The sequence below is a fragment of the Corvus hawaiiensis genome, chromosome 16 (genome assembly GCF_020740725.1).
Source record: "Corvus hawaiiensis isolate bCorHaw1 chromosome 16, bCorHaw1.pri.cur, whole genome shotgun sequence".
NCBI lineage: Eukaryota > Metazoa > Chordata > Aves > Passeriformes > Corvidae > Corvus > Corvus hawaiiensis.
In genome coordinates, this window is record NC_063228.1 from 8,116,596 (window position 1) to 8,143,131 (window position 26,536).

The following is a 26,536-nucleotide window of genomic DNA, read 5'->3' on the forward strand; positions in this document are numbered from 1 at the left end:
AAGGTGTGACCATGCAAACAGGACTGCATGACCCAGAGCATGGTCAGAGATAAGAACCTCAGCAGAGCTGGCGTGGGAGAGAAGCAAGGAAGACAAGAAGGCAGCGGCAGAGATTGGAGATATCCAGGAGACAGAGGCACAGATATGGAAGAGGTCAGGACTGAAGGACACCAACAGGACCCAGGAGCAGGACACAGCTTGAGAAAGAAACTGGAGACACCCCAAAAGGCAGCTGCTTGGATGCCCAAGATCTCTCCAAGTCACCACAGCCTCCCACCCCACCACGAAAGGAAGGAATGTTTCAAGGAAAGGTCTACATAAAGAACTGGGAAACAAAGAGGATGAACTTACATTTCACTTAAATTAAATAAATTATCAAATATTCCATCTTCTAATGTAGAAATCTGGTTGTGGCTTATATCTCTGTAAAAGAGAGAAAAGTTCATCATGTTAGAAGCGACTTCCCTGTCACTGCGGCTTTTCCCTGTGAGGTTGCTGAGGCCCTGGCACAAGCCGCCCAGAGAAGCTGTGGCTGCTCCATCCCTGGGAGTGTCCAAGGCCAGGCTGGACAGGGCTCTGAGCAGCCTGGGATGGTGGAAGGTGTCCCTACCCATGGCAGGCGGTGGCACTGAATGGGCTTTAAGGTCCCTTCCAGTACCAATACACATTTTTGGATAATTCTCATTCTCTGACCTTGAGCTCCTCTCCATCCAGCAGTACAGAGGGTCAAATCCTGCCCAATTCCAAATACCAATAATTCCCAAATCACCAGACTGAGCAGCTAAAGGTCTCGAGGAAGGAGCCCATAGACAGGACCACGTGGGGCTCGGGAGATGAGGTAAAGCAAGAACGAGGCAAAGCAGTGCAACATGAGCCAGGGCCCAGCTCAGACGTGCTGGGGGCACTGGGGGGACTGGAGGGCACAGCATGTACTTACAGCTTTGCCAGCGAAGTCAGGCTTCTGAATAGCTCAACATCTAAACCACTGATCCTGTTATTGGAAAGATCCCTAGGGAAAGAAAAAAAAACATTTTCAGCCTTCATTCAACCTTGTTTTGTCACACTTCCATTACCAGACCTCAGAAGAGCCTCACTCCAAACTCCAGCCAGAAACCCAACTGGAAATTTGGTGTGTTGAAGGCAGAGCATTTTTCCCAGCCAAAGAAAACACCCTTCCCAAAACCATAAAGGACTTGCTGCTCATATAACCTGGAAATAGAGACCAGGAGTCTCAGGATGTGCCTCCACTCTGCAGCACACCTGGAGCAATTACACCACACCACACGTGGTACTAAGTGTGATGCATCGTTTAAAAGACATTCAAGTCTAATCTATGTTCAAAGAAGTCCTTAAGAAGTAATTTAGACTCAAGTAGTAATTAACTCAGAGAAAAATTTACGATTAACTTCCAAGTGAGTTTCTCGTGCCAAAGCCCTGATCAGTAATTACACAATTGATGTGTCAACTCTACATTTTAAACATCTTTTTGTCTCTCTTTGGAAAAGCTTAAAATGGAAGAAGCAGCAACAAAGAATATTTTCCATTTGAAATCAGGACAGATTGTCATTCTAAAAGGAATACTGCTTAAAAAAATCTCCAGTTGCTCCCAGTAACACCAACAGCCTTCAGCTCATCCAAACTAAACTGTCCCTGTCCAGCCCAGCTCTCTCCTCACCCACCATCCTCCTTCCCAAATTTAAATGTCACTCAGAGAAGAAGTGAAAGTTTCGCTCATCAGCCTCCACTTGTTCCCAATTAACTTCGCTATTCGTTTTCAGACAAATCTCCTTTGGCCTAAACGTTCTTTTAGCAGCATCAAAACACTTATTCCAAGCCCATATGATGGTTCTTATCCTTCATGGATTTCTGGCAGAGCTCCCAGGAGAGGACAGGGCTGGACACACTTTGCCACCAGAGCCGTTCTCCTGCCATCTCCTTTCTCACTTTTTTTCCTACAAACACCTCCTCTCCTTTCTCCTGGCTGTCTCACCTGTTATTTCTACCCCTTAATCAATTATTTCTTGGTTTGATCTGACATTTAAACTTCATTTATCCAAATGAAAATAATTCTGCCAAACTGGCACGAAAATTACGTACGATTCCAGGAAACTGGGGATAAGTAACAGGGATGGATGTCTCTTTAAAAGGTTTATTTTCCCTGATTTTGCTGTCTGGGAGTTCTTTGCCAAGCTGAGACTGGATTCAGAAGAGTTCACCAGCAACACCAATACAGAATCCAAGAAATGTGCAAAATAAAAGTTCAATAAATACATTTAAAAAAGGATGCTAACAAAAATATCCGACCACTCTAGTGATCTCTGTCTCAGGGCAGCTGGGACAGCAGTGGAGGAGCACAGAGCATCCCTGGCTGAGTCACACTCTGCACAGGGGACAGCAAAGTCACCCCCAAACCTGCTCCCAGCTCCCCCTTGGAAGACAAGCACAGAGACAGCTCGGACTGGAATCCAGGCTGCTGCCAGCCAGGACAGACCCTTCCTTGGGGAAGCCCCAGCTCCACTTCTCCTCAAGCACTTTCTGTACACTGAAGCCCTGTCCCTGCACCCTCCTGCACCACTGCACCTGTGTGGGAAAGGACCAGACCACCAAGCAGCCACCTTACAGGGAGCCCAGTGCAAATATTTCCCTTCTCCTCTGAAATACCTGGAAGTCGCCCATTTAGTTTTTAGGCAGCACCTCAAGTCCAAGGAAAGGAAATGGGAGTTTCAGCTCGGATGCTTTCCTGCTCCTCGCCCAGACAAGCAAAACCTCCAAAACAAACCATTCAGCTGCTACAAAAACAGGGCTCTGCCATTTCCAAGAGCCTCTTCCATGGTGTTCCTTGACTGCAGGGGGAGCATGGCGCAAGGGGAGGCTTGGGAGGGTGTCAGGACACTCGGATCCTGTCTTTGGGGTGCCAGCACTGTCGTGTCTCACAGCTGGAGAGGGCTCCTGTGCCTTGTTCTCCTTTATCTGCTGATAAAGAACCTTGGCTGGCATCCTGCACACTCCACAGCCCAGCTGATATCAGGTGTGATCAGCTGAGCTCACCCATCTGACCACCCTGACCCACAGCCCAGTGTGCAGAGATGTTCCACCTCTGGGATTCCCAGGGGAGGGCTGGGGCTCAGCTCCAGAGGCTGTAATTAACCCAAACCCAAACCCAAACATTTTGTCACACTTCACTACAACTCAGATGCTTCCCAAGGATCCCAAGCCCTTGGTTCCCACCCTCTGTCTCCCACATTCACAGACGCTGCTGAGCTCCACCCAGGCCAGGCACCAGCTGGCACCCACCGGTACCTACAAACCAGGGCCAATTCCCTTGCTGCATCCTTGCCCTCATGATCCCGTGAGGAACTGGTATAAAACCTCTCAGCTTTCACCCTCCCTGACCTCCTGGGTGCCGAGCCTGCGAGGGAAGCAGAGCTCCTGTTGACAGGACAGCAGGGAGAAGTGAGGAATGGTGGCGGATCCAGCGCCTGCCACCTCCAGCCAGGAGCCGGGGAGCTGCCTGCTGCCTTCTCCCACTGCTCCCTCTCCAACGTGTATGGAAAATCGTGTTATGCCTTCCTGGCATAGAAGAGGTGGCTGTGAACCAAGCTGGGCTGCAGAAAAAAAAATAAACCAGGAAATACTGAGCAATAAAAGCCAAGGCAAAGGCTGTGGGACAGAGCTCAGCCTGGCGGTACCACAAACTGCCACGACTGTATTTTCCCAGCCCACTGCCAGGCCGGAGGAAATTCAGAGCAGGTTCAAAGCAGAGCTGAAGCCAGCAGCAAACAAGGCTCTCCATTGACATTCTCTGCACACGCAGCCTGCTGCCCTCCTCTCAAGAAGAAAGAAAAATGCAGTTTCCTGTGGCTCAGGGGACTTCAGGAACACACTGTGCCTCCTGGAAAAGGGCAGCCACGAGTCACAACTTCTCAACATTTTACACCTGTAAAATGGAGCAATGCAATGCCAGAGGCTGGGAGGCTTCTCCACATTCTGTGGGACATGGGGCATGAAAAGTCACCAAAAATTATAGTACAGGACACAAACAGTGTTACAGAGTGCTAGCTCCCCACACAGCCACGTCCCGCTTATCCACCTAGCAAAGGGAGAGATTCAAATACTTCTGGAAAAGGGAGCTGGTTTTGGGAGGAAGGTGAAGCTTTGGAAAATAAGGGAATATTTAGTAATGAGGGCATCAACCTGAGCCTTGGGAGCCTTCAGCTCCATCCCAGCCCTGCTACCGACTCCCTGTGTGATGCCAGCTGCATCCCTGAGCCTCTCTGGAGCTGTGGATACCCACAGCCCACCTCCTGGAGAGGGTGAGGATGGATCCATCACAGACACCACCAGCCCGACCTGCTCCCGATGGACTCGGGGAATACTGGGGGAAAAAGCATCAAGAACTGGCTCCTTTCTCAACTGCTGCTCTGCAGCAGTGCCGATGGAAGAGGGAGGGAACGGGAGGGCTCGGTGCTGATGGAGGGAAGCAGGAGGGAGCAGGAGGGCTCAGTGCCACCCACTCCATCCCTCGCTGATGCTCAGAAGCTCCCCCAGTGCCAGCCCAGGGGTTATTCCTGCACACTGTAGTGGCCAGACTGGTTTTGGGGCACTGCTGTTTGCTCCCTCATTCCACAGAACATGTAATGTTCAGCACAGTATGGGCGGCCCCGCTGCCAAGCCTGATGTCATGCTCTCATTATGTCATTTGTGGGCCCGTTCTGCCTCCATCTCACAAAAAAGGAGGGAGGGGGAGAGAGGGCAGCGCTTCCCCAGCCCTTTTGGTGCATGGAGCCCTGCCAGAACAGTAATGGGAAAAGCATCCAGAGATGGAGAAGCGTCTGAGCGAGAGGAGCCCGCGCAGCTTGCGCAGAGCACGGTGGGGCCGCAGGAGAGAAGCTCCAGGTCTGTAAGCCGTGATCAAGGCTCAGGTTTCTGTGGGGCAGTGAAGCTACAGAGGTGCCAGGGAAAGACAGCTCCCAGCAAAGCCCAGCAGTGCTCCCACAGTGCTCCCATTTCTCACCCCATCATGCAGGTTGTGGCTGCCCCTGGATCCCTGGAAGTGTCCAAGGCCAGGTTGGACAGGGCTTGGAGCACCCTGGGACAGTGGAAGGTGTCCCTGCCCATGGCAGGGGGTGGCACTGGATGGGCTTTAAGGTCCCTTTGAATCCAAACCATTCCAGGATTCTATGAAAAGCCAGGCTGCACCGTTCTACACCCTGAGACCAGTCAGGACAAGGGACAGAGGGACATGTGAGATGGCTGGTGAGACACAGCGAAGCCCAGAGCTTCCAGAGCCTTCCATCACCTGCCAGATCCACAAACTGCCCAAGAGATCCCCTGCACAGCCCAAAAGCTGCCTCCCATGTTGCCATGGCAAACACTTCCCTGTCTCCAGGAACAAAAGGCAGCACAGAGCTGATCCTGCCTGACACACAGAACAGACTTTCCAGAAATGAGCAGGAAAAACTGTGTGTGCTTTTGCCCACCTGAGCCAGGAAAAATTACAGGTTTTTGCTGATCTGATTCCTTTTTTCTTCATCTTTTGGCTTACACCTCTCCAAGGAAGCACAGAAGAAACAGTGTGCAGAGGTGAGGATAAAAATTATTTCCACAAATGGCTATGGAAATATGAAAAACCACGAATTTTCCTGTGTGCTGGGCACAGGGAGCAATGCTGTGGTCCTGCAGTAGGGGCAGGGACACCCTGGCTGGTAGGAACAGTCTCACCACTCTCCTGCACCAGGAGTTCTCTGCCTTTCAACACAGACAGGAGGGAAACAGCACACGGAGATCTTCATCACCAGCTACTGGTTTCAATCATGCTGAAGCAGGGATTTTCCAAGGCCAAAGGATTCCAGCTCCACCACACATCACCCCCAAGAGCTGCAGCCCAGCACCAAGAGGGGCCTTTCACTGGTGGCAGGCAGCTGTGAGCACCCTCATGTCCCTGAGGCCGTCACAGCATGATGACAATTTATTTGTTCATTTTGAATTTATGAGTTTCAAATGCTGGCCCAAGTCCTTGGCTCTCTCTGAGGAATTTGCCCCAAAAGACTTTTCATAAAAATTCATCTAAAAATGGAATATTTATCTTCTTACAGCAAAATCCCAATTGTTGATACGAAATGCAGGGCAAGATGAGCATCTTTGCAATGTTCTGTATACTCTGTGTTCTCCTGAAGAGAGTAAAGCACTCCCAGTATGCCCTCGCAGGGCAGCTGTGCCAGGAGCAGACCCCGATGTCTCTCCCACCTCCTGCAGGATCACAAACAGGTCACTCCATCACTGTGGGCTCCCTGAGCACGGGGATGAAGCAACGCTCCTCCCTCACCTCACTGCCTTGCCTCATCCTGCTCACGCCTCTCCCTGAGCACCAGCACAAGAAGACTCTTGGATTTGTAGGAGTAACTTGAAGGTTGGGGCCACAGGCTCTTCACAGCTCAGGAAAAGGGGCTGTGAGAGCCTGTGCTCTGAGACGCAGGGAAAAGACTGAGCTGAGAGCTCAGGGCACCCCAGGTGACACAGTCCCTCCTACATTCCCTCTGCTCCTGTGCCCATGCCTCATTCCTGGAGCAAATGGAGGAGGTGAGGCTGTAAACACCTGCAGGATGCGCAGACAGGGCATCCCTGTCACAACCAGGGTGTCCCACCCACACCCAGGCCACCCCCACCATGATCAGAGCACTGCATTCACAGCTATGGCACCCCTGCCACAGCCAGGGTGTCCCAACCACGGCCAGGGTGTCCCAAACACAGTCACTACATCCCCATCACAAATCCTCACAATAACCTGGGCATCCCAACCCTGGCCAGGGCACCCCCACGAGGGTCGGGATAAGCCCTCCCTCCAGGTGGGAGCTGTCTGCAGAGCAGCTGTGGCTCCAGGAGCAGCTCCTCGCATCCCTGCAGCCAGCAGCTTTCCGTAAACTTTCCCAAATATGGTTATGAAGCCGGAGCAGGGATGGAGCCACTCGCACAAAAGGGACGTGTTACCTCATGCAGCGACGTCATGCTCTGGCAGGGCCATCCTGGAGGCCATGGCATCATGTGCTCCATCCCTCTCCCCCTGGCCAGGGGGCTGGGAAGGGGCTCCCAGGATCCAGGACCCACAGCTCAGCTCCTCTTGCAAGTTATTCTTACACTGAACTGACTTCATCTCCTCACTCCCAACACCCAAACAGTGCCAAAGGCAAGGCAGGCACTGGGGTGTCACCAGTGCTTGGGGAAGCCAGGAGGGTGCTCCAGTGGGGCAGGGAGAAGGATACAAGGATGGCCACCATTATGAGAGGTCCCTGCCACCTTCTGAGCCATCCGAGTGACCAGGAGCTGGCACTGACCAGGGCTGGCGCCGGCCACGGTCCTTCCCTCGCTGCCAAGAGGTGACTTCATGTGGCACAGAACAAGGAAGAAACCTCAGGCATCACCCAACCCTGCGACACCACGGCCAAGGATGGGAACAGCAGAGACCTCCAGCTTGGGAAAGTAGCAACCCAAATACTGAAATCAAGCTGATGTCCATAATTAGCGCCGCACGTAAACGAGCTGTCTGCAGCTCCAGCCAGGGAAATGTCAGCCCTGCAAGCACACATTTGTTTCATGGAAAGTCTGCAAAGCAACCGACAATGTGATAAATCCAAGTATCTCCCCAGCACACGTAGCAGAGCTCAAGCAGATCCTATTAAGATGCCTGCAGCCCAAATCCTACTGCTTTCCACACTGATCCCCACTTCTTCCCCCAAAATACATCTGTCCCCATGTCCTGTGCCACTGTGTGCCAACACACAGCAGTTCCAATGCCCAGCTCTGGTCTCCTGAAAACCCAGCATGTTTCCAAGTCAGCATGTTGGGAGCCCAGGGACATTTGATTTTACCATAAAAAGGGAGCCCTCTGGAAGCTGTAATTTAGGGATTACACAACTGAGCTGCTCAGTGCTTAATCTTCCTTGCACAAAGTAAAGAGTTTTCAATAAATGTTTAGGTATTACTGATATTAATTCACCACTGGGACAGGGAATGGCGTAGATAATCCTTGTGCCCTGGTTTTTTATTACTTAATTTGTATTTATTTTATAAGTGAGGCTTTTCCTTGGACAGCTGTCCTCTAGGGATGTGAGAAATAATAAAACCCCAATGCTACTTAGTCCTAGCACTGTAAATTCTGCAGTACACAGCAAAGTAGCCACAGGCAGGGTTCAGGGGGTGCAGGAGGCTCAGGATAATGCTGGACTGATCACAGGGATGTGTCACTGAGCTGACATGGGAGCTGGAGCCAAGGGACATGAAGAACTCCAGGAAGTCTTCTCCAAAGCACACGTCCTATTTGCAAACACTGGTGAAGTCTGAATGGCCTGTTCCTTGGAAACCTTCTGGGGTATCTGTGTTTTGTATCCCAAAAGGAACAGGGGAACAATTTGGGCATCACTGATACAGAATGAGAGCCACGAACCAGGGACTGCCTGATCCTCCTAAACACGGGGAGATCTCTAAAACCTTCATGCCACTTCCGAGCTGAATTCAGAGCACAACCCAGCTGACAGAAGGTGAGACTGATAAGGCAGTATCAGATCAAAAGCAATTTCTTCAAACAGTTGGGAAATAATTCTCTCATTTCTCACAAGGAACAGTCAGAGTGTTGTCAGGCACCAGCACTGGCAGCACAAAGGAAAAACAAAGCCACAAGCAGCAAAACACAGCACTCAGAGGGGACCAGGAAATCCTGGAATGGTTTGGGTGGGAAGGGACCTTAAAGATCATCCAGTTCCACCTCCTGCCATGGGCAGAGACACCTTCGAATAGCCCAGGTTGCTCCAAGCCCCGGAGTCCACAAAGGATTGAGGATTTAGGAGAAACAGCAGCAACCAGGCAAAACCTCTTGTGACAGGTAAAGCAGACACGCAAAGGGCACATAGGCAAGTCTCATGGCCAAAGCCATGAGGTGGCTGAAGGACAGTGTCACCACATCCCTGACTCCCTCTGGGTGTGGGGTGAGCTCCTGCTGTGGACCTCCCACTGCTGGAGCAGCACAAAGCTAAGCAGACCAAACTGAAAGCATTTTTGGCCATTTCCTCCTGAGTTATTTGAAAAGTTTGAGCTCCAGGCCCTGTTCCCAAATTCCCCAGCCCATACCTCCTGCAGGGCACACGGAGCAAGGGGATGGGGACAGCACCAGCCTGGCTCCACACAGACCTGCCAGGACTCACCTCGGTGCTGACACGGACACAACTTCCCCTTCCCCCAGTCCCCAGAACCGGACTGTCCCTTCCCACGGCAGGTAACGCTCCTCAAACCTTTCCCTTTCACAGCTGACAGTCCCAATCTGTTCAACCTTTAGCTAACAGCCCCCTCCAACACCTCCAAGTTTTCCAGGTTCCTGGGTGGTTGCTGAAGAAAAAGTTTTGTGTCTATTTTAGTCCTGTCTGTCACTTGATTTTCATCTCCAATATGTTTTACCAACAACACTTCATTTAAGAGGCTCCTCATTTTAGGCTCTCACCAACATCCTTCAGCTCCAGCATGGGATGCTCCCTGAAAATAGCTGATGAGGAAAAAGACAAGAAGAAAGGAAGCCCCAAGAAGAAAGGAAGACCCACTCAGGTCCAGGCCTGGCAGAGCACTGTCAATGATGGAGGCCAACTTTGAGCAGGATTTTGCAGCACAGCCTGTCTGGAGAGCTGATGAGTCTCTTGACTTACCTTCTTCTTCCCCAGAGGGAAAATTCATGGATTCGGGGCCATCAGATTAGTACTTGGTATGTTTAAAAGCAGCCCAAAGTAAACAGTGCTGCTCTGTGATGCTGAGCACAGCCCTGAGTTCACAGCCACTGCCTGCGACAGAAAATCCCCAGAGCAGGAGAGCTGGGAGCAAACAAACAGCAAAGTGCAGCACGTTCAGGCCCCCAGACCTGGCCAAACCACGGCTGCAGCACAGTTCAGTTGTGTTTTCCCTGCAGTCCTGATGTTAGGGCTGCTTTCCATGGTTTATCCCAACAACTCAAACACTGCAAATCATCAGATTCCACACACCAATTCTTGTGTCAAGCCCAAGCAGGCAGCTCCCAGCCTTCCAGAGGATGTTCCCATCTCACATAAAGACTCTGAGAACCATTGAAAGGTTTGGGTTGCAAGGGACCTTAAAAGCAGGATGGGGCTTGAAGCAAACTGATGTGGTGGGAAGTGTCCCTTTCCATGGCAGGGCATTAGAACTGGATGGGCTTTAAGGCATCTTCCAACCCAAACAATCGTTTGGGTCAAGTATGTCATTCTATGAAACGTTCTGAAGCCAGTGTTTAATCCCTTTAATATCTATAGTGTTGATTTTTTCATTCCAATTCCTGACAAATACATGTGACATTGAGTCAAACTCAAAAATTTGACTTGGAATTCAAATTCTGACTTCTTGCAGAAGTCAGATGTGTATTACATCAACATCAGCATCTTCTGCTCCTCCATCTGTAAAGTTACTTAAAAGGCAGAGGTTTGGGAGATGAATTTTCCATAAGTGGATTTTCCATGTTGACTGCCACTAATTACACCATCCCCCTTAATTTTTAGCTAATGCCATGCTAGTCACAGCAGTGTTTTTCCCTAGAATAGAAAATCAGGACATTGGGCTAATGAATGTTTGTACCACCCCATTTACCTTCTGTTAACACTGGCAACATGTTTGTTTTGACCCAGTCCCTGGGAATCTCCCCAAGGCCCAAAAATCCATTAAAAGTGAACATTAATAGCCCAGAGGGCTCTTCAGCCAGATCTTTTAAAATTCTTGGATGCAAAATATCTGAACTTGCTGGTTTAAGAAGGTCTAACATTAATAGCAGCTGTTTAACATCCTCCTCGGTTACTGTTGGAGTGGAAAGTGTTTCATCATCCTCATATGATACAAATACATCACCTGGCTTTTTTCCAAATAGAAAGCAGAAATATTTACTGAGCAGTCCTGCCTTTTCTGTATTTTCATTGACAATTTGACCATGCTCATCTATTAACAGACCAGTATCATCTAATTCCTTTAATTCCCAATACACTTGTGAAACTCTTTACTCTTTTCAATCTTGCTGGACACAGACTTTTCCTTAAGATTCTTTTGCTTATCAGTGTTTGATGGGCCTGAGCTGAGCCCACGCTCATCACAACCAACCTTTCTCTTTCCTATCTTGTGTATTTATTTTCTGTAAGAGCTTCCACTTCTCATTCAGGCTTTGACAATGCCAGCGGCAGAGGTTTGAGCATCCACAGCTTCTCTGAGCAAGATGTGCCCTGGAAGTGTTCCACCACCCTCACAGGGAAGAATTTCTCCCCAGTATCCCATGTAACCCTCCCTCTATTGGTGTGAAGCTATTCCCCCTCGTCCTGCCACTCTGGGCCCTTCAAAGTCCCTCTGCAGCTTTCTCTGTGTCCATGACTGACCCTGTAAGGGCTCCTCTTTAGGGACCTGATGCCCCAATGCTTTGTTCTCCTCTTCCTTGCAGTGAAGATGATAAGGAAAGAGAAAATTAGAGAAGTAAAATCTTAGTGCTCTCCTGTATCTTCCTATTAAAAGAGGACCAGCCCCACCACGTGTCCCTCAGGGATGGTTACAGCCTTAATTTGAAGCTCCTTAGTTTGAAGCTGTTCCATAAAATGCAATTTTCAGTCTTCTCCGCTCTCCATGCAAACTATTTCTTTGAGCAATTAAATCCCATCTTCCCATTTTCTTTAATTCTGGCACATCCACAGCAGCTGCTTTGTCCTTGACACGCACAACCCCTGGATACCTGTGGGATGTTAATCATGGAATCCCAGAATGGTTTGGGTTGAAAGGGACCTAAAAACCTATCCACTTCCAACCCCAACACCTTCCACTATCCCATGGTGCTCCAAGCCCCGTCCAGCCTGGCCTTGGACACTTCCAGGGATCCAGGGGCGGCCACAGCTTCTCTGGGCACCCTATGCCAGGGTCTCCCCACCCTATGAGTCAAAATTTTCTTACCAACAGCCCATCTAACCCTGTGCTCTTCCAGTTCAAAAGCAACAGAATCTTGGAATGGTTTGCGTTGGAAGGCACCTCAGAGATCATGTCGTTCCAAGCCACCTTATCTGCACCCAGTCAGCCAAAGTTCCCACAATTCTTCCAGAGAACACTGTCTAAGAGTGGCACTGTGTAAGAGCCCATTGAGGGACCCCTCTGTGACCATCCCAGCCCAGAACATTGCTGAGCTCCAGCAGACCCTGGCTTTCCATGCCCAGGGCTGGGAGCCACATGCCCAGCGCGGGTGCACCTCCTTGGGCTCTGTGTGTGTGTTTGTTTGGGATTTTGTGAATAGGGCTGCTTAGCACGTTGAGTCCTCCCCACAGGGCTGATGTGTTAGAGCCGATTGGCTCCCTATTCCCCGAAGGAAACATCTGCACATTCCAGACACATTCTGTAACGGGAGTGAAACCCATCCTTGAAGTGAAATTTTACAGCCTCCACAGTGCAAAATAACGATCGCTGGCAAGGGCCAGTGGAAAAGTAATGTTTAAAATATTATTACAGGGAAGCGGCTGCCAGAGCCTCAAATTAATCACTTGAACGTGTCTCTGGTGCGTTATGTAACGCTGGGCCAGCTCCCGCCCGGAACGCGGCTCCGCTCCGGCCGCTTCCCACTGCCCGGCTCCCCTGCTCTCCCCCAGAGCCAGGACAGACCCAGGCTCCTATTGCTGCCATGGGGACTGACATCCCCTTCTTGGAGGTCTCTTTCAGGTGGGCTTGGGGGCCACATTTCTTCCAGGTGTCCAATTTTTTCTTGTCTTAAAGGAAATCCCGGGAGAGACAAAGACAAGGGGTGTTTCTCCATCACCTCTGAAAAGCAGCGTCTGTCACAGCCCTCTGCAGCAAAAGGAGCTGCTTCCCACCGTGGTCTGAAGAAGAGGGAAGCTACAGGTCTGCTGGTTAAACTGGTGTGCTGGGGGCCCACCTGGTCTGGCCATGGGGCAGGTGACAGAACAGGGACATTGTCCTCTCCTCGTGCAGTGAGCACTAACTAGCAGGATCCAAATACGATAGAAGTGCAACTGATGCTCAAAATAATTTTTAAAAAAGGCCGCTGAAGGAAAGCGGGAACACAAACAGGAGTGGATGCAGACACAGCTCCAGGGGAGGAAGGAAGGAAACGCTTGGCAGCCTGAACGAGCAGCAGGAAGAAGAGTGAAACGAGTCCAGCAGTACCAGCAGGAATCCTGCAGGCCCTCAGAAGGGATGTTACCCCAGCAGAAACAAGGGCAAAACTCTGCCATCCACCAGGCTGAAGATACCATGAATGTAGCCAGAAACTTTGCTGATGAGGACATCTCCATCTCTGCTATTCCATAGCTGTGTTGGTGGATCCAGCCCTTGCAGGTGGTGAGGGCTCAGCCCAACCTGTGCCAAATTTCAGTCTCCCCACAGGAACACGGGGGAGCAGAGATGCTCTGGTGACAGGTAGCTCTGAGTCCTGGGTGGTCTCTGTGCAGAAGTTCCTCCTGAAGCTTGAGATAATAGTATTTTCAGGATTCCGAGGGAGAAAGTCACCGTTCTGTTGTAAACATCTCTCTAGCACAAAGGCTCCATAATTCAAAGTCAGGCCCATGAATCCTTACTGGAACAGAAACACTCAAGGAATTCCTTAAGCAGCACCTCTGGTTGATGTTATGTGCTGTAAATCTGAGGGCAGAGCAGACCCCAGAGCCAGGGACAGACAGAGCACAGGGATCTGGCCAGAAGAGGCCAAAGGACAGGCTTTCCCTAATCCCCCTGTGCCAGTGCCGACATCGATCCGAGCTCCCCCAGCTTTTTTCAAATGTGGTTGTTTGGGTTGGAGGGCCCTGCTCTCAATGTTTTTGCAGCATGTTCACTATAGAACCCTAAATATCTTCCTTCTGAAAACAAAACCCAATTAGAACCCAATATAGAGCTGCTGGTTCCCGTACAAAAGCCATTTGCATGCTTCTGGCATTAATAATGTGTGTGGTTGGGCTGCTTCCTTTTAGCATTAGAAAGCCTTCTGTGATGCAGTCAGAATATTTCTGCTTCAAAAACGCTGATGTTCAGAGGCCCCAGAGTAGGTACAGAGGGAAGGGAGCAGCATGCTCAGGCCTCAGCTGCCCCTCTAGGAGACCTTCTGAACACGTTTGGGAGACAGAAACTCATTTGTTCCCTGCACAAGATCATAGAATCCTGGAATGGCTTGGGTGGGAAAGGACCTTAAAGCCCGCCCAATTCCAACCCCTGCCATGGGCAGGGACACCTTCCACTATCCCAGGTTGCTCCAAGCCCCATCCAATCTGGCCTTGGACACTTCCAGGAGTGGGGCAGCCACAGCTTCTCTGGGCAACCTGTGCCAGGGCCTCCCCACCCTCACAGGGAGGAATTTCTTCCCAATATCCCATCTAAATCTACTCTTCTACTCATGTGCAGGTGATGAACATTTCTGGTTCTTTCTGGACCGCTGGGCACAGGATCCTGCTCAGTGTTCTCCTCTGGACCCACCCTGACCAACAGACCCAACCAGGGATCCACCCACTTCCACGTGTTGTACATTAAGAGATCCAACAGCCCCTTAACACTCCAAGGGTTCGGGTGACAAGTGACTCCTCAGCAGTGACACAGCTGGAATGACATGAGCCTAACACCACAGCCAGGAAGGGTCTGGATCTCCTGGGTTCAGCAGGACTTGCACATCCAATTTTACCCATTCTTTTGAAAACTTAAACTCCGGATAGGACAGAGCCAAAACTATAACATGATCTGCCTGAGAGGAGTAATTGTCCACACTTCTGCCAAGTAGCAGGGGCTGAGAAGCCCACTCTGCAACATATCTGGAGATACGGGGTGGAGACCAAAGGCCAGATCCCTGGAAAGAGCTCTGGAAGAATGCTTCAATCAAGTCATCAGCCTATCCTGGAAAGATGCAGCTGACCTTGAGATAACCTGCTTTCCAGTGTTCCCCTGAGCTCAACTCTTCCCCTTGGCTGGACTGATCTCCACCTGTCCAGAGCGACAAGAACAATTTACCTCTGACCTTGGCTTGGTCAGACCCTCCTGGGCTTGTCTGTGCTGGCTTTAAAAGAGCTTCTGTGCAGCTCCTCCACAGCCCTGCAGCAACTGCAAAGCCTCCTGTGCCCCAAAGGGCTCGTACTGCAGCTCAGGGGACAACGTGGGGCTGTAGAAAGAGCAACCACGGGCTGAGAACATGGGTGTGTGCTCCTCAGGGAGAACCTCCAAGATGCCTTGGGGAAGGACACAGAAGGCTCTGATCCTCCACCTTCCACAGCCCAGAGCCAGGCCATTGTCCCCAGTCCTGGCACGTGAGTTAGCCACAGGTGTGTGTATGTCACATGTGTTCCAGGACAAGGACAGGTTATCTCCAGAGCATCTTTTTCAACCCAAACTCAGGAAAAACAGGAGGAAATCACAGAAGCAATTCCACAGCCTATGGGAAGGAGTCCCAGTCTGCCTCCTGGTGGAACCACAGCAGGCACAGAGCTGGTGGCACAGGCTGGACCCACGTCCCTCTCCTACAAGGAGCTGCTGCTCCTGCAGACTGCCCTCCCTGATCAGCTTGGGAAAAGAGAGGTCCCTCCCTCAAATGAAACACACAGTGCAGACACACTTGGAGTGTCCAAGGCCAGGCTGGATGGGGCCTGGAGCAACCTGGCCTAGTGGAAGGTGTCCCTGTCCATGGCAGGGCGTTGGAACGAGATGGTCTTTAAGGTCTCCTCCAACCCAAACCATTCCATGATTCCGTGATTTTTCTGTGAGGAATCAGAGAAAAGATAATTCCATTCACTTCAGACTACAATCCTGTCAGGGATCTGTTAAAGGGAGGATCACTACGGTGCCTGTTCCCTTCTCTCACAGGACCAACGCCTCTAAGCCTTTTATAAGAACATCATTATGTGGAATAAACTGTCTAGAGGAAAAAAAAAGAGGTCTTGCAACTCTGCTAATCTTCTTAATGATTTAATACCTGCAAATACTACTGGGAGGTATCCCTTTCCTGATCCCATTAAATGCTGCTGTACGAAACATCTCACATACTTCAGCATCCTACTGTGGATTTTGTTTTTAAACAAAGCCAATTTCTCTGGAGACCAAGCAAGGGTTTCTCATCCCACAGCCCCACCAATTTTAAAAGATCTTCTAAACGCCGGCCTGGGGGATTCCAATAAGTCCTGGCACAGATTCTCCAAATAGTAGCAAAGCTAAACAGGGTACGGCTGTTGTTGTAGAGATCTCTCACTGCCAGCACAAATACACAGCCTGGACCATTCAACCTTTTACAGCAGGAAAGTCATGGACAGCTGATGATTCACAATCAGTATTTTTCCTTCTACTACAGCCACCCTTTTTCTTTAATTATTCCATCTCTCTGGCAAGCAGCTCTTCCCTGCAGTTTTTGTGACATTTTTTCTCCTGATTTCTTCACCACGTTAACAAGGACAGGGCACATCCCAAAGTCCCCCGTTTGATTTCTCCATCTGCCACGAGCTGGTAAGACATCCCAGGCTGGGGTTCAGCCAGCCAGGGTTGGCCATTCCCTCGTGTATGGGACCAGAACAAGGTTGGAACACTCCATTCCTTTGGAGAACACAGAGTAAGGCTGAGGTGGCTTCATGAGCCTTGTTTGTCCTGGTTCTTCTCTTTTTCTTTGCATATGCAAAGCCAAGAGATATTTCCTTCCCAGGTCAATATGCACAGAAAATATATTAAATATTAAATACATGAAACTTTTTAAATTATTGCCTACTCCCCACACAAGCACATGCTGGGACTGACACTGATACTGATTCTTCCTCTCAGAAATCTTTTCTTAATCAGTCAGTTTAAATCTTCCTCAACACAAGGTTTTTCCAAAGTTCCCCAGCACAGGTCCTATGATGGTTCACCTGACCTACAGGTGTTTACTGCTACAACAGGTAGGTCTAACACCGACAGTCCCCACACATCACACAGTGAAGCACACATCTAGAAAGGACAAATGAACCATGAGAGATCCACCAGGGCAGATGGCCCTGGAGCTGACACAAACTTCTTAAAAAAGAGAAAGTCATACCCCTTACAGTTCATGGATTTTTTTCCTACAATAAAACAGATTGATTCTGTTGTTGTTGTTCCACTTCATGTTGGTTAAAACAAAAGCCCAAGGCTGAGCCCCTTCCCTGGCATAGGAAGACTCAAACATGGACAGTGCTGGTTGAGGAGTCTCTGGGGAGGCTGATGCTTCACTTCAGGTTCAAGCAACTGTCTTGGACTGTGCCTCAGTTTATTGATTAAATCCAAAATTACTCTTCCCTATTTTCAGAAACCCACGAGGGTGATTGTGTAAGAGGGTGCTCGCGGTACACACAAACCAGCAGCAAATTTGTTTTGTTTAAAAGGGAAAGGAGCAAGGAAACACCACGACAAAGCCAAGACAAATAAAATGGTTCAGACAGAGTGCCCCAAGGAGCAGGGGCATGCAGCGTGCTCTGTGCCCAGCACCAGCCACGGCTCTGCTCCGAGCCCCGCGGGGACTGGAAGGCTCCCAAAGCAGGCTCGGATCAGCAGGACACATAAGTGCAGCCTGATCCCCTCCTCAGGCTCCACACAGACACTCTGGAAGGTTTGGGTAAACATCCTTGGTAAACTTTGGACACCACAGCAACGTCAAGGATGACACTCATAAATCAGCCCTGCTGGCAGAAGGAGAATTTGCCCAGTTCTCTCAGACACAGCATCGCTCTCAAGACTTACGGCAGACACTGAGTTAAGCTGCATCTTTGGTCTTATGCTAAATCACCTTCTTGCCAAGGCTAAAAATTGCTCCATGGTGTAATCACAAACTGAGGCAGAAGAGAGAAATAATAAATTTCGTTCCCATATAATAATAACAAGTTAGGTTTCCATAGCACCCTTCTTCCTCTAGGATCCAAGAGGACATTAGTGACTTGCCTCACTGCAGCAGGCTCCATGCACGAGGATTATGTAACCCACCACAGGCACTGCTCTGAGGGGTGTAATCTTGCATCACAGGTCAGCTTAACAAGGCAAGAAGGATCACCAGCACATGAGGAAAAGGGACAGCACAGGGCAAGAACGGAATCCTCCACAATGCTGCTGGTGTAAGGATGACTCTGATCCATGGTCTGCTTTGGTTGGAAAAGCCCTCCAACACCAACACGTCCAACCTGTGACTGATCCCCGCCTTGTCACCCAGCCCAGAGCACCGAGCGGGAAAACAGATGGGAAAACCACAGCCTGGGCACCTGTGGTCAGAAAAGCTCCTGGGTCATGCACCAGAAGACAAAACAGGTCCCTTTCCAGCTCAGTCATGCTGGGATTGCTGCCCAGTCGTGCCTGTTCCAACAGCCCCAGCCCATGCTGGGCACTGCTCTGTGTCACACTGGAGGGTAGGAACACAAAGACCCCGAGGCTTTTCCCAATAAGCAGTCTGTCTGTCCCATCTTATCCCTTGAAAGGCTATCAAAGAGCTACTGTTTCCCTCACAATAAAATGAAATCTGGAGCACGCAGGCGTTGAGAGCAGAGCAGGGAACGCGCAGGGATGGAGGAGCGTGAGGAGCAGAGCTCCCCGGCCTCGCGCACACCTCTGATCCCGAGGCAGACAGGGCTGCAGACTGCTTGAGCTCCATTTTTCCTTTCCAACATTTTCCACACCCTCCTGCCAAGAAAACTCTGAGAGCTGCCTCCTGCCCTGTCTGGCGAGCACTTCCCAAGCAGAGCAGCCCCGGAGAGCACAGCCTCACACGCACGGAGCAACCACAAGGGTTGAGACCCTTCTGACAGCCTGACAAGGACTCGGGAGGGCAAGGGGTGGCTCTGGAGTACATCTGGCATTTTGGGTGCTCCACAGGGAGGGCAGCTCTCCAGCTCCTAAAGGGTAGAGGGATGATGCTGAGGCTAACAGCAGATGAAGGGAATTGTAGAATCACAGAATGGTTTGGGTTGGAAAGGATCATAAAATTATCATCCAGATCCATGCCATGGGCAGGGACACCTTCCACTAGATCTGGTAGTTCAGATCTCCATTCCACCTGGCCTTGGACACTTCCAGGGATGGGAAGAGGGAATGGAAGGCACTAGAAGCAAGATAACCATCTTTTGTCCATGCTCGGCCTGCACTGTAACTGCAGAAAGAGTTTTGTACTCATGACCGGTGTTCCCATATAACACAAAAAGGCAAATCATAGAATCACCATGGTTGGAAAAGACCTCTAAGATCACCACCTCAGAGGCCTGAGCATGGATTTCACATATTTTTATTACACTCAGAATCATCCCACGTTAAGACATTTTTGTGCAGCGACCTGGAGCCCGAGCTCCTACATTCAGCTGAATTTGAGCAACTAAAAATTTGCATCTGTTTCTTGTGTGTTGGGCTGCTTTTTTTAAATTTCCTGCTGAGTGAAACAGGAGGAGCAATAAAATCAAATGGTTGGAAACAAATGACAACTGTTTAATGGAGTAAAAAGAAATCCCAACGCCTTCCTAAGCTGTTTATGCCACAGCTACTCCATGCACGGCTGCGTACACAGGTAGAAGAACAGGCTCCAAGTCCAGACTTCCTCACTTTTATGGGTTTAAATTGGATCCCACTTGGTGTTTAGGGCCACTGTTGAACTGCTAACACATTCTGCAGCATGACTAACACCAACTGGGTTATTCTTCACTCACATGTGAAAAATTCCTGTACCTGGTCCTACGGTATGTGGATCTACATGACACATCTTTACCTCAAAAAGAAGAACTAGAAGACACACTCAGTCTTGTCCTAAAAGAAGTGGTGGGTTCCCTTGTTTCCTGGAACCATGACATTAAACTGTAACCCCTGCTTTTCCCTTCCCTTCTATTTTGTTGAAATCTATTATTCCTCTGTATCTCCTCAGTGAGAGATACAGATGCTTCCAGATGTCTCCTACATGGGAGTTCAGGCCCAAAACACAGAGGGCACCACCATCTGGCCTTCTTTTGTTTCTTTTTAATCTAAAGATTTATGAGAGGTAGCTGACTCATGTTTTGGCTGGCAGAGCTGGACTCTTGTAAGTAATTGCATCCTTGCTATTTTATTAATTAAGTTCTCCCACTTTTGTCTGAGTTGTTGGTGATTGACTACTGTGAGAAAAATATAGATCTTTCCTGGGTCTCAGGCAGGTGAAAGTCCAGACACTTCCTTCTCCAGGGCCTGGCCCAGGCATCCGAAGTGAAAGGTGAGAATATATCGAATATCCCAGCACTGCTCAGCTCCACCAGACCATCCAAGCGTCTCCCTCTCAGAGGGGAGCTCCACCCTCAGCACAAGGCAAGAAATCCTGCACACACCAGGGCTACTGTGAGTTGTTAAGTGTGGTTTTGCTTCACATACCCCCATTTCCTTTCCAGCAAGAGCACCAGAAAAAATACTGAGGAGAGAGTTTGTAGCTGAGGAATTCAGTGAATGATTAACTCCATCCTACCTATTAACCACTGCCTCCATTCCCTCATGCCTCCTGGGAGCCCCAGTTCTGGGCAGCAGAGCTGTGCCAGCACCTGATCCCCATTGGTCTGGTGTGCAGAGTCCTCAGGTGATGTGGACGGTTCTAGCTTTGAGTTACAACCCATTAAGTGCAGTAATGATTAATCCAGAACCCCGGCACAGATCCACGACGAAATGTTGCTCCCCTTGTCACACCAGATGAATCCTGTTGCCTGGAGGTCACCATGGAGGGACAGTGTCTGCACAGACCTCCAGGGACACCAGGAGCAGGGCAGGCAAAGGGATGCAGTGACCAGCTGTTGCTATTCCCACTCCAAACCAATCCGCATCTCAGGTGTGCTGTGCTGTCCTTGGGGCCAGGACAGGACAGGGGATGCAGCTCTGCCAGCCTGAAGATGCCTCAGGGGCAGCTGGACCCATGAGCAGCCCCAGCCCATCATCTCACACTACAGGACCTTCACATCACATCGGCTCCACGTGCAAACCCACGTGTTTGTCACACTCAGCTGCACCTCAGAACGCTGGGAGAGCTCAGGGCTGGGCTGGGACACAAACTCCCTGTGTGACCTCAGGCACCTCCCTTACTCTGTGCATGGAGCTCTTACAGCCTCACCCAGCTGAAAAACAGGAAGGGGAGGTTCATGTTGGACATCAGCAGGAATTTCTTCATGAAAGGGTTGTCAGGCATCAGAAGGGGCTGCCCAGGGAGGTGGTGGAGGTACCGTCCCTGGAGGTGTCCGAGAAATGACTGAGGACATGATTAGTTGGCAGTGCTGGAGGAATGGTTGGACTCAATGGTCTTGGAGGGTTTTTCCAACCTTAACAATTCTGTTATTCCATGATTCTACTGTCACACAGCCTGTGAGCCAGCCAGAACTAGGAGTTTAACCCAAGAAGTTAAACAAGTGTACAAGCGGAGTGCAGCCAGGAGGAGGACTGGAGCTACCCCTGCCATGCTCAAACTCCAGTGGGAACACTGAAATGCAGTCACGTTCCTCTCAGAAGCTGCTCCCTTGCAGTGGACACAAGGCTGACTTCCCATCTGGGGCTGGGATGTCTCTGTTTGGGAAACTGATGGTTCTGCCCTGAACAAAAAATGCAAGCTGGGCAGAAAACAAAACTCTTCTTCTTTTTCAGATGCTTTAAAAACAAAATTAATGGTTCTCCAGTGGGAGCACAGTGGGATCCTGCTGGCTCCAGTACCTGTGACTCAGGATGTACCCCCCAAGCACTGGATTGTGTTTGGTTCTGAGGATGAGGAAGAAGAGGCTGAAGCACCAGCAGGGGTGGGAAGGCAGGACCAAGGGTACCTGTCGAGTCCACATCTCTGTTTTGCTGCCCCGATGTTCCCCTTGCTCAGCCTGAAGATTCATCTTCCCAAGAGCTGCTACAGAATGTTTTACTGCCCCCTCACAAGGATGGCAGAGCACCAGGCAAGCAGGAATTACAAATCCAGGGCATTTTTCCAGCAGCCAAGCACTGAAGCACTCCACAAGCATTGAATTCCCATAAATAACCAGGACAATACCCTCGCAAGGCAATGAAGCCCCAGCCCCATTGCTAGGGCAGGGAGAGGGATGCAGAGGAATCCCTGACAGCCCAGCCCACAACACCAGGGTCAAACTGAAAACAAAAGCAGGAGTCCTGCTTCCCCCTCCTCGTTCCAGCCCTTAGACAACACTGCCCCCAGTAGCTCGGCTCCCTTCCCAAACCAAGGTGTGCACTGCACTTCCCTGACTGCCGAGGGGAGGACAGAGGGAAGCCACTCCCGGCCTTCACACAGCCTCCATGGCTGCTGCAGAATCCAGCAGCTTCCAGGAGCTGCAGAGCAAGCCAGGAAATGGAACACAAGCTCCAGAGCTGCTTTTCCTGCTCTACGGGAACAGAGGAATTGTGGTCAGTCTGCACAGGGAGCTAAAGGTGCTCCGTGCTGCTGATCAGAGCACCCACCTGTGAGATGAGGATGCAGAGATGGGCTGCCCATCCTCAACACGGGGAGCTTGGACTCAATGAGCTTGAAGGTCTTTTCCAACCTAAATGATTCTGGGATTCTGTGAAAAAATCCTCTGATGACTTATGAAATGTCTCTCCCAAGCAGCCAGAGTGGATCTACTTCAGGGGAAGCTGTGGGTTCTGTGAGAGCGGGGGTGTTGGAGATGAATTTCCAAACTCTCCCAGCTCTCTCTGAAGTTATGGGATCAAGCTGCAGACTTGGATGTGTCCAGCTAATCCGCAGGAACACAGAGCACAGCAGTGGGCTCTTCTGGCTTGTTTTAGAGATCTGATGGCCAGCTGTAATTAACCATCTAATTGCTGCAAAGACTAACTTATGCCAGAGGGAAATATTCCCATCTGACTGGCTGCACAGCATGGGGCACTATACGCAAAGCAAAGCAAATCCAAGTAAATGCCACTTAAATTTGTGGCTGTATCAGATTCAATCAGTGAGTGTAACCAGAAATTAAACCACCCAAGGCCAGTGGCATTGCTACCTTGACAGCTCACTGTCCTGTAAACACTGTAAAGGCACAGAGCTTTCCAAATAATGGTTTAATTACTGGATGCAGGGAGTGAGAAGAGAGAGCACAGTGAGGGCATTGGAGCTCAGAGTTCAGGGTCTGGCTGTTGGGCTACTGAAGTTATTCTTTTGTGTTGTATGAAACACAGTCAGGAACCAGTGATGCTCCTGGCACTTCCTGCAGAAAGCAGGGTGTGTCTTCCCTCTCAATTAAACCTTGGGAATTATGTTGTGTCAGCCCAGCAGAACCTCGAGTGCCACCCAGACAGCTTGAGTTTTGTCTCCACGGTGCTGCCTGATCTGTGCTATGCCCTACACAGCCTTCCTGTACACAGGAGCAGCACCTTTCCTTTCAATTTTCCTTAAGTAAAGCCTTTCCTTACTGCTGTAGGAACACAATCCATCACAGATACCAGCTACAGTGAATTTTCTTAACACAACTCAGGGACTAACAAAGGCTAACCCTTGGCCTCATCTAGCCTTTGTTTTCCCACCTCAGTTTTGTCTACACTAATTTTTTTAAGACTTCTGATCCAAACTTTGCACCAATCCATGCAATCAGAGGTCACAGAGCTCAGTCTATAAAGCCACTGACTTCATGTTTTCCCTCCGTAGGAGTAAAATAATGTTCCCACACTCTGATAGAAACCTTTGCTCTGCACAGATTTAATTCATTACTTATGAATCTCTGGCCAACGCCACTCTGCTCATGGCAGTGGCTCTCTACTTGCAGTCGTCTCCAGAGTCTGGGAGGACAGGGAATCTTCTTTTTGCTGTGTAGTGAAGGAGCTGAGATGGGATCCTGACTAATGGCTTCACCAACTCCTGCTTATGTTAACAGTCCTCCTCCAGAAAATCACCCAGGTAGCAATAAGGAGCTGTCCTCAACAACTGCTTCACAGAGTGTTGGTCGGGAGCCAAGATATTTTCCAGTGGAAACTCTTCTCCCAGAGAATCACTCTGCATCACATTTCAGATGAACACTATGTTTTGCTTTAGGGAATAGAAGATTTCTTCTAAATTGTGCTTTGCTTAGGTGCGAGGGCAGTTCTGTGACACAAATCACTGAGGAGTCACTGTGCATCCTGCTGGAATCATTTAGGAGACTGGAATGGCAGCAGCCAACCTCAAAGGCAAGTGCCCATATTCCAAGCTGATGCTTTCGCAGGATTGCCTGGATCACATGCAGGTCTCAGGGAAGAGCTGCCCTTTCACGGTGCCTGCACCAATCTGTGAGATCCCAGAGCTGGTGCAGCAATATGAAACATGAAAGGTGCCAGTTCATTGCTCTTTCCATATCCAAACTCCTCCTTTGCAAACTCACTCTTTCCAGAAAGCTTTCCAAACCTTTTTCGTCTGGGGAGGGGTGAAACCCAACTCTGCTGAGGGCCGGCTCTGCACTCCCAGAAGCATGACACTGTCTGCACAGGCTCTGCCAGGGCTCAGAGCCTTTCACCAGGTCCCCTGTGTCCCTGGGATCTGTCTGGGGGCGACAAGGCAGTCACCATCCTAAAAACCCTGTCCCACTCCTCTTTTGGTGAAACAACACAGCTTAAGCAGAGGTGTCTGAGGGAACAGAAAGCACAGCAAAGAGAAGGGAATGTGGCTGCAACACTTTTCTTAGAGGCTCCACTCTGCATCCCATTGTGGTTTCCAGCTGTTCCCTCAGCTCTCCAAGACCCAGGAGAGGAAATGTGGCACACGCACTGTGCTGGGAGCACGTGGCATGGAATGGGGCCCGTGATTATTGTTCTTATCACCCCACAGAGAGCCTGGCACTGGCTGCAGAGCATGGCTGGATGGTTCCCTGTGCTCCCAAACAGCCACACAGCCCCTGCCCATGGAAGGGCCAGCACAGGAGCAACCCAGGAGGGAAAACCCGTGAACATTCCCAGAGTGACACGGCTGGTCCCACTGCCAGCAGGATGCTGGGTGCCAGCCCTGGGCTGCACACTGGGGCCATGAGCATCTTCTGCAAGGGAAGGCTTGTTTGACATCTCTCCTAACAGCCCCACTCAAACACCCAAGAGCTGCAATGCCACACAGGGCCCCCGTACACAGCCCAAGGCCCCTGTGCCAGGATGAGCATCCTGCTCTTGGAAATGTGGCATATGGGAGCACCGGCAGCAGAGACAGGAATGGAACAGCTGCAATTTCCAAGCCACATGTGGAAAGGCTGCATTCAACCTCTAACACACATCCAGCCAGCTGTGAGGCGAGCGGGTGAACAGAGAGGAACAAAAATAGGCACTTCTGTAGTGCTTCTTCAAGCAACGTTTTTGCACTACAAAAATACACCAAAAAAAGAAAAAAAAAAAAGGATCACGGGATTTTTTCCCCAGCTCTCACAGGGATTCACGTGCTCCCATCACAGTTTTAGGGATCAAGGGATCATACCCCCAGCTCACCACCCTGGGGCTGTGTCAGTGCAAGAATCTCCCGGGACAGGACACAGACGCTTTCACCAACCTGCCCTAAACCAAAATCCGCAGCTCCAGCCCGGCCTCACTCCACCCCCTTCCCGAGGCGTGGTTTGAGAGAGAAACGCTCAGCTTTGGCCAACACAATCCGGCTGGGCTCTGCTTTCCCAGGCTTAGCTGTTCCTCGGGTTCCTCCCTCCGGAGGACTCAACCCACACCCTGGGTCCTCTTTTTAGAGCACCACTCCCACCGCTCCCGGACCATGGAGCCTGTTTAACCCATTCCCAGCAGGACCAGAGCCCCCGACCAGCTGGGAAAGGGTTCACAGGATCCCATGCAAGCCATCAGACCAGAGGGAGGAAGGAGAGGCGTCGCTGCCTGTCCCTGCAGGGAAAACTGCTCCTTTGCCTCTGGATCTGCGTAGGTCCTGTCCCTGCCAGAGGAGCCCAGAGCAGAGAGCACAGATCCTGTGGGAGCCAGGGCTGAGGTGCTGCCAGGGGATGTTGCAATGGAGCTGTGAGGAGGCCATTGCTGGGGATCTGCAAGTACCACAGAACCAAGGAATCACCGAACGGTCTGGGTTAGATGGGACTGGGTTGGATTAAAGCTCATCCAGTGCCACCCCCTGCCATGGGCAGGGACACCTTCCACTACCCCCAGGTGCTCCAAGCCCTGTCCAGCCTGGCCTTGGACACTTCCAGCTTCTCCAGGCAACCTCACAGGGAACAATTTCCTCCCAATATCCCATCTATCCCTGCCCTCTGGCAGTGGGAAGCCATTCCCCCTTGTCCTGGCACTCCATGCCCTCATCACAAGTCCTTCTCCCCTCTCCTGTAGCTCTTTAAAGGACCAGAAGGTCTGTCCAAGGAGGTGGGCACCGGCTCTGGGAGGGCTACAAACCCCTCCCTGGAAATGTCCCTTTCAAAGCAGTGATTAGACCCTGTGACTACATCACACACACACAAATTGCACCGCACAGAGCCCAGCGTGCTTCTCCACACAAGGAGCTGCATGTACAGGCTGACAGAAAACCAGCTGCCCAGCTGTCACCAGGAGAAACAAGGCCATGGTGTGGTGGCCAGGGACAATTTCAGATGAATAGGAACAGGCTGGCTGAGTCGTGGCTTGGATC

At 50.5% G+C, this 26,536-nt stretch overlaps 1 protein-coding gene across 3 annotated transcripts in view; it reads right to left on the reverse strand.

Moving 5' to 3' along the window:
* PKD1 (polycystin 1, transient receptor potential channel interacting) overlaps positions 1-26,536 on the reverse strand; it is a 79,666-nt gene that overhangs the window by 46,951 nt on the left and 6,179 nt on the right. For all 3 annotated transcript variants that reach the window (XM_048320787.1, XM_048320785.1, XM_048320786.1), the window contains exons 2-3: positions 938-1,009; positions 352-423 (exon numbers count right to left, since the gene is read on the reverse strand). In XM_048320787.1, coding sequence (XP_048176744.1) covers positions 352-423; positions 938-1,009 — 144 coding nt within the window. The remainder of the gene's footprint in view (positions 1-351; positions 424-937; positions 1,010-26,536) is intronic.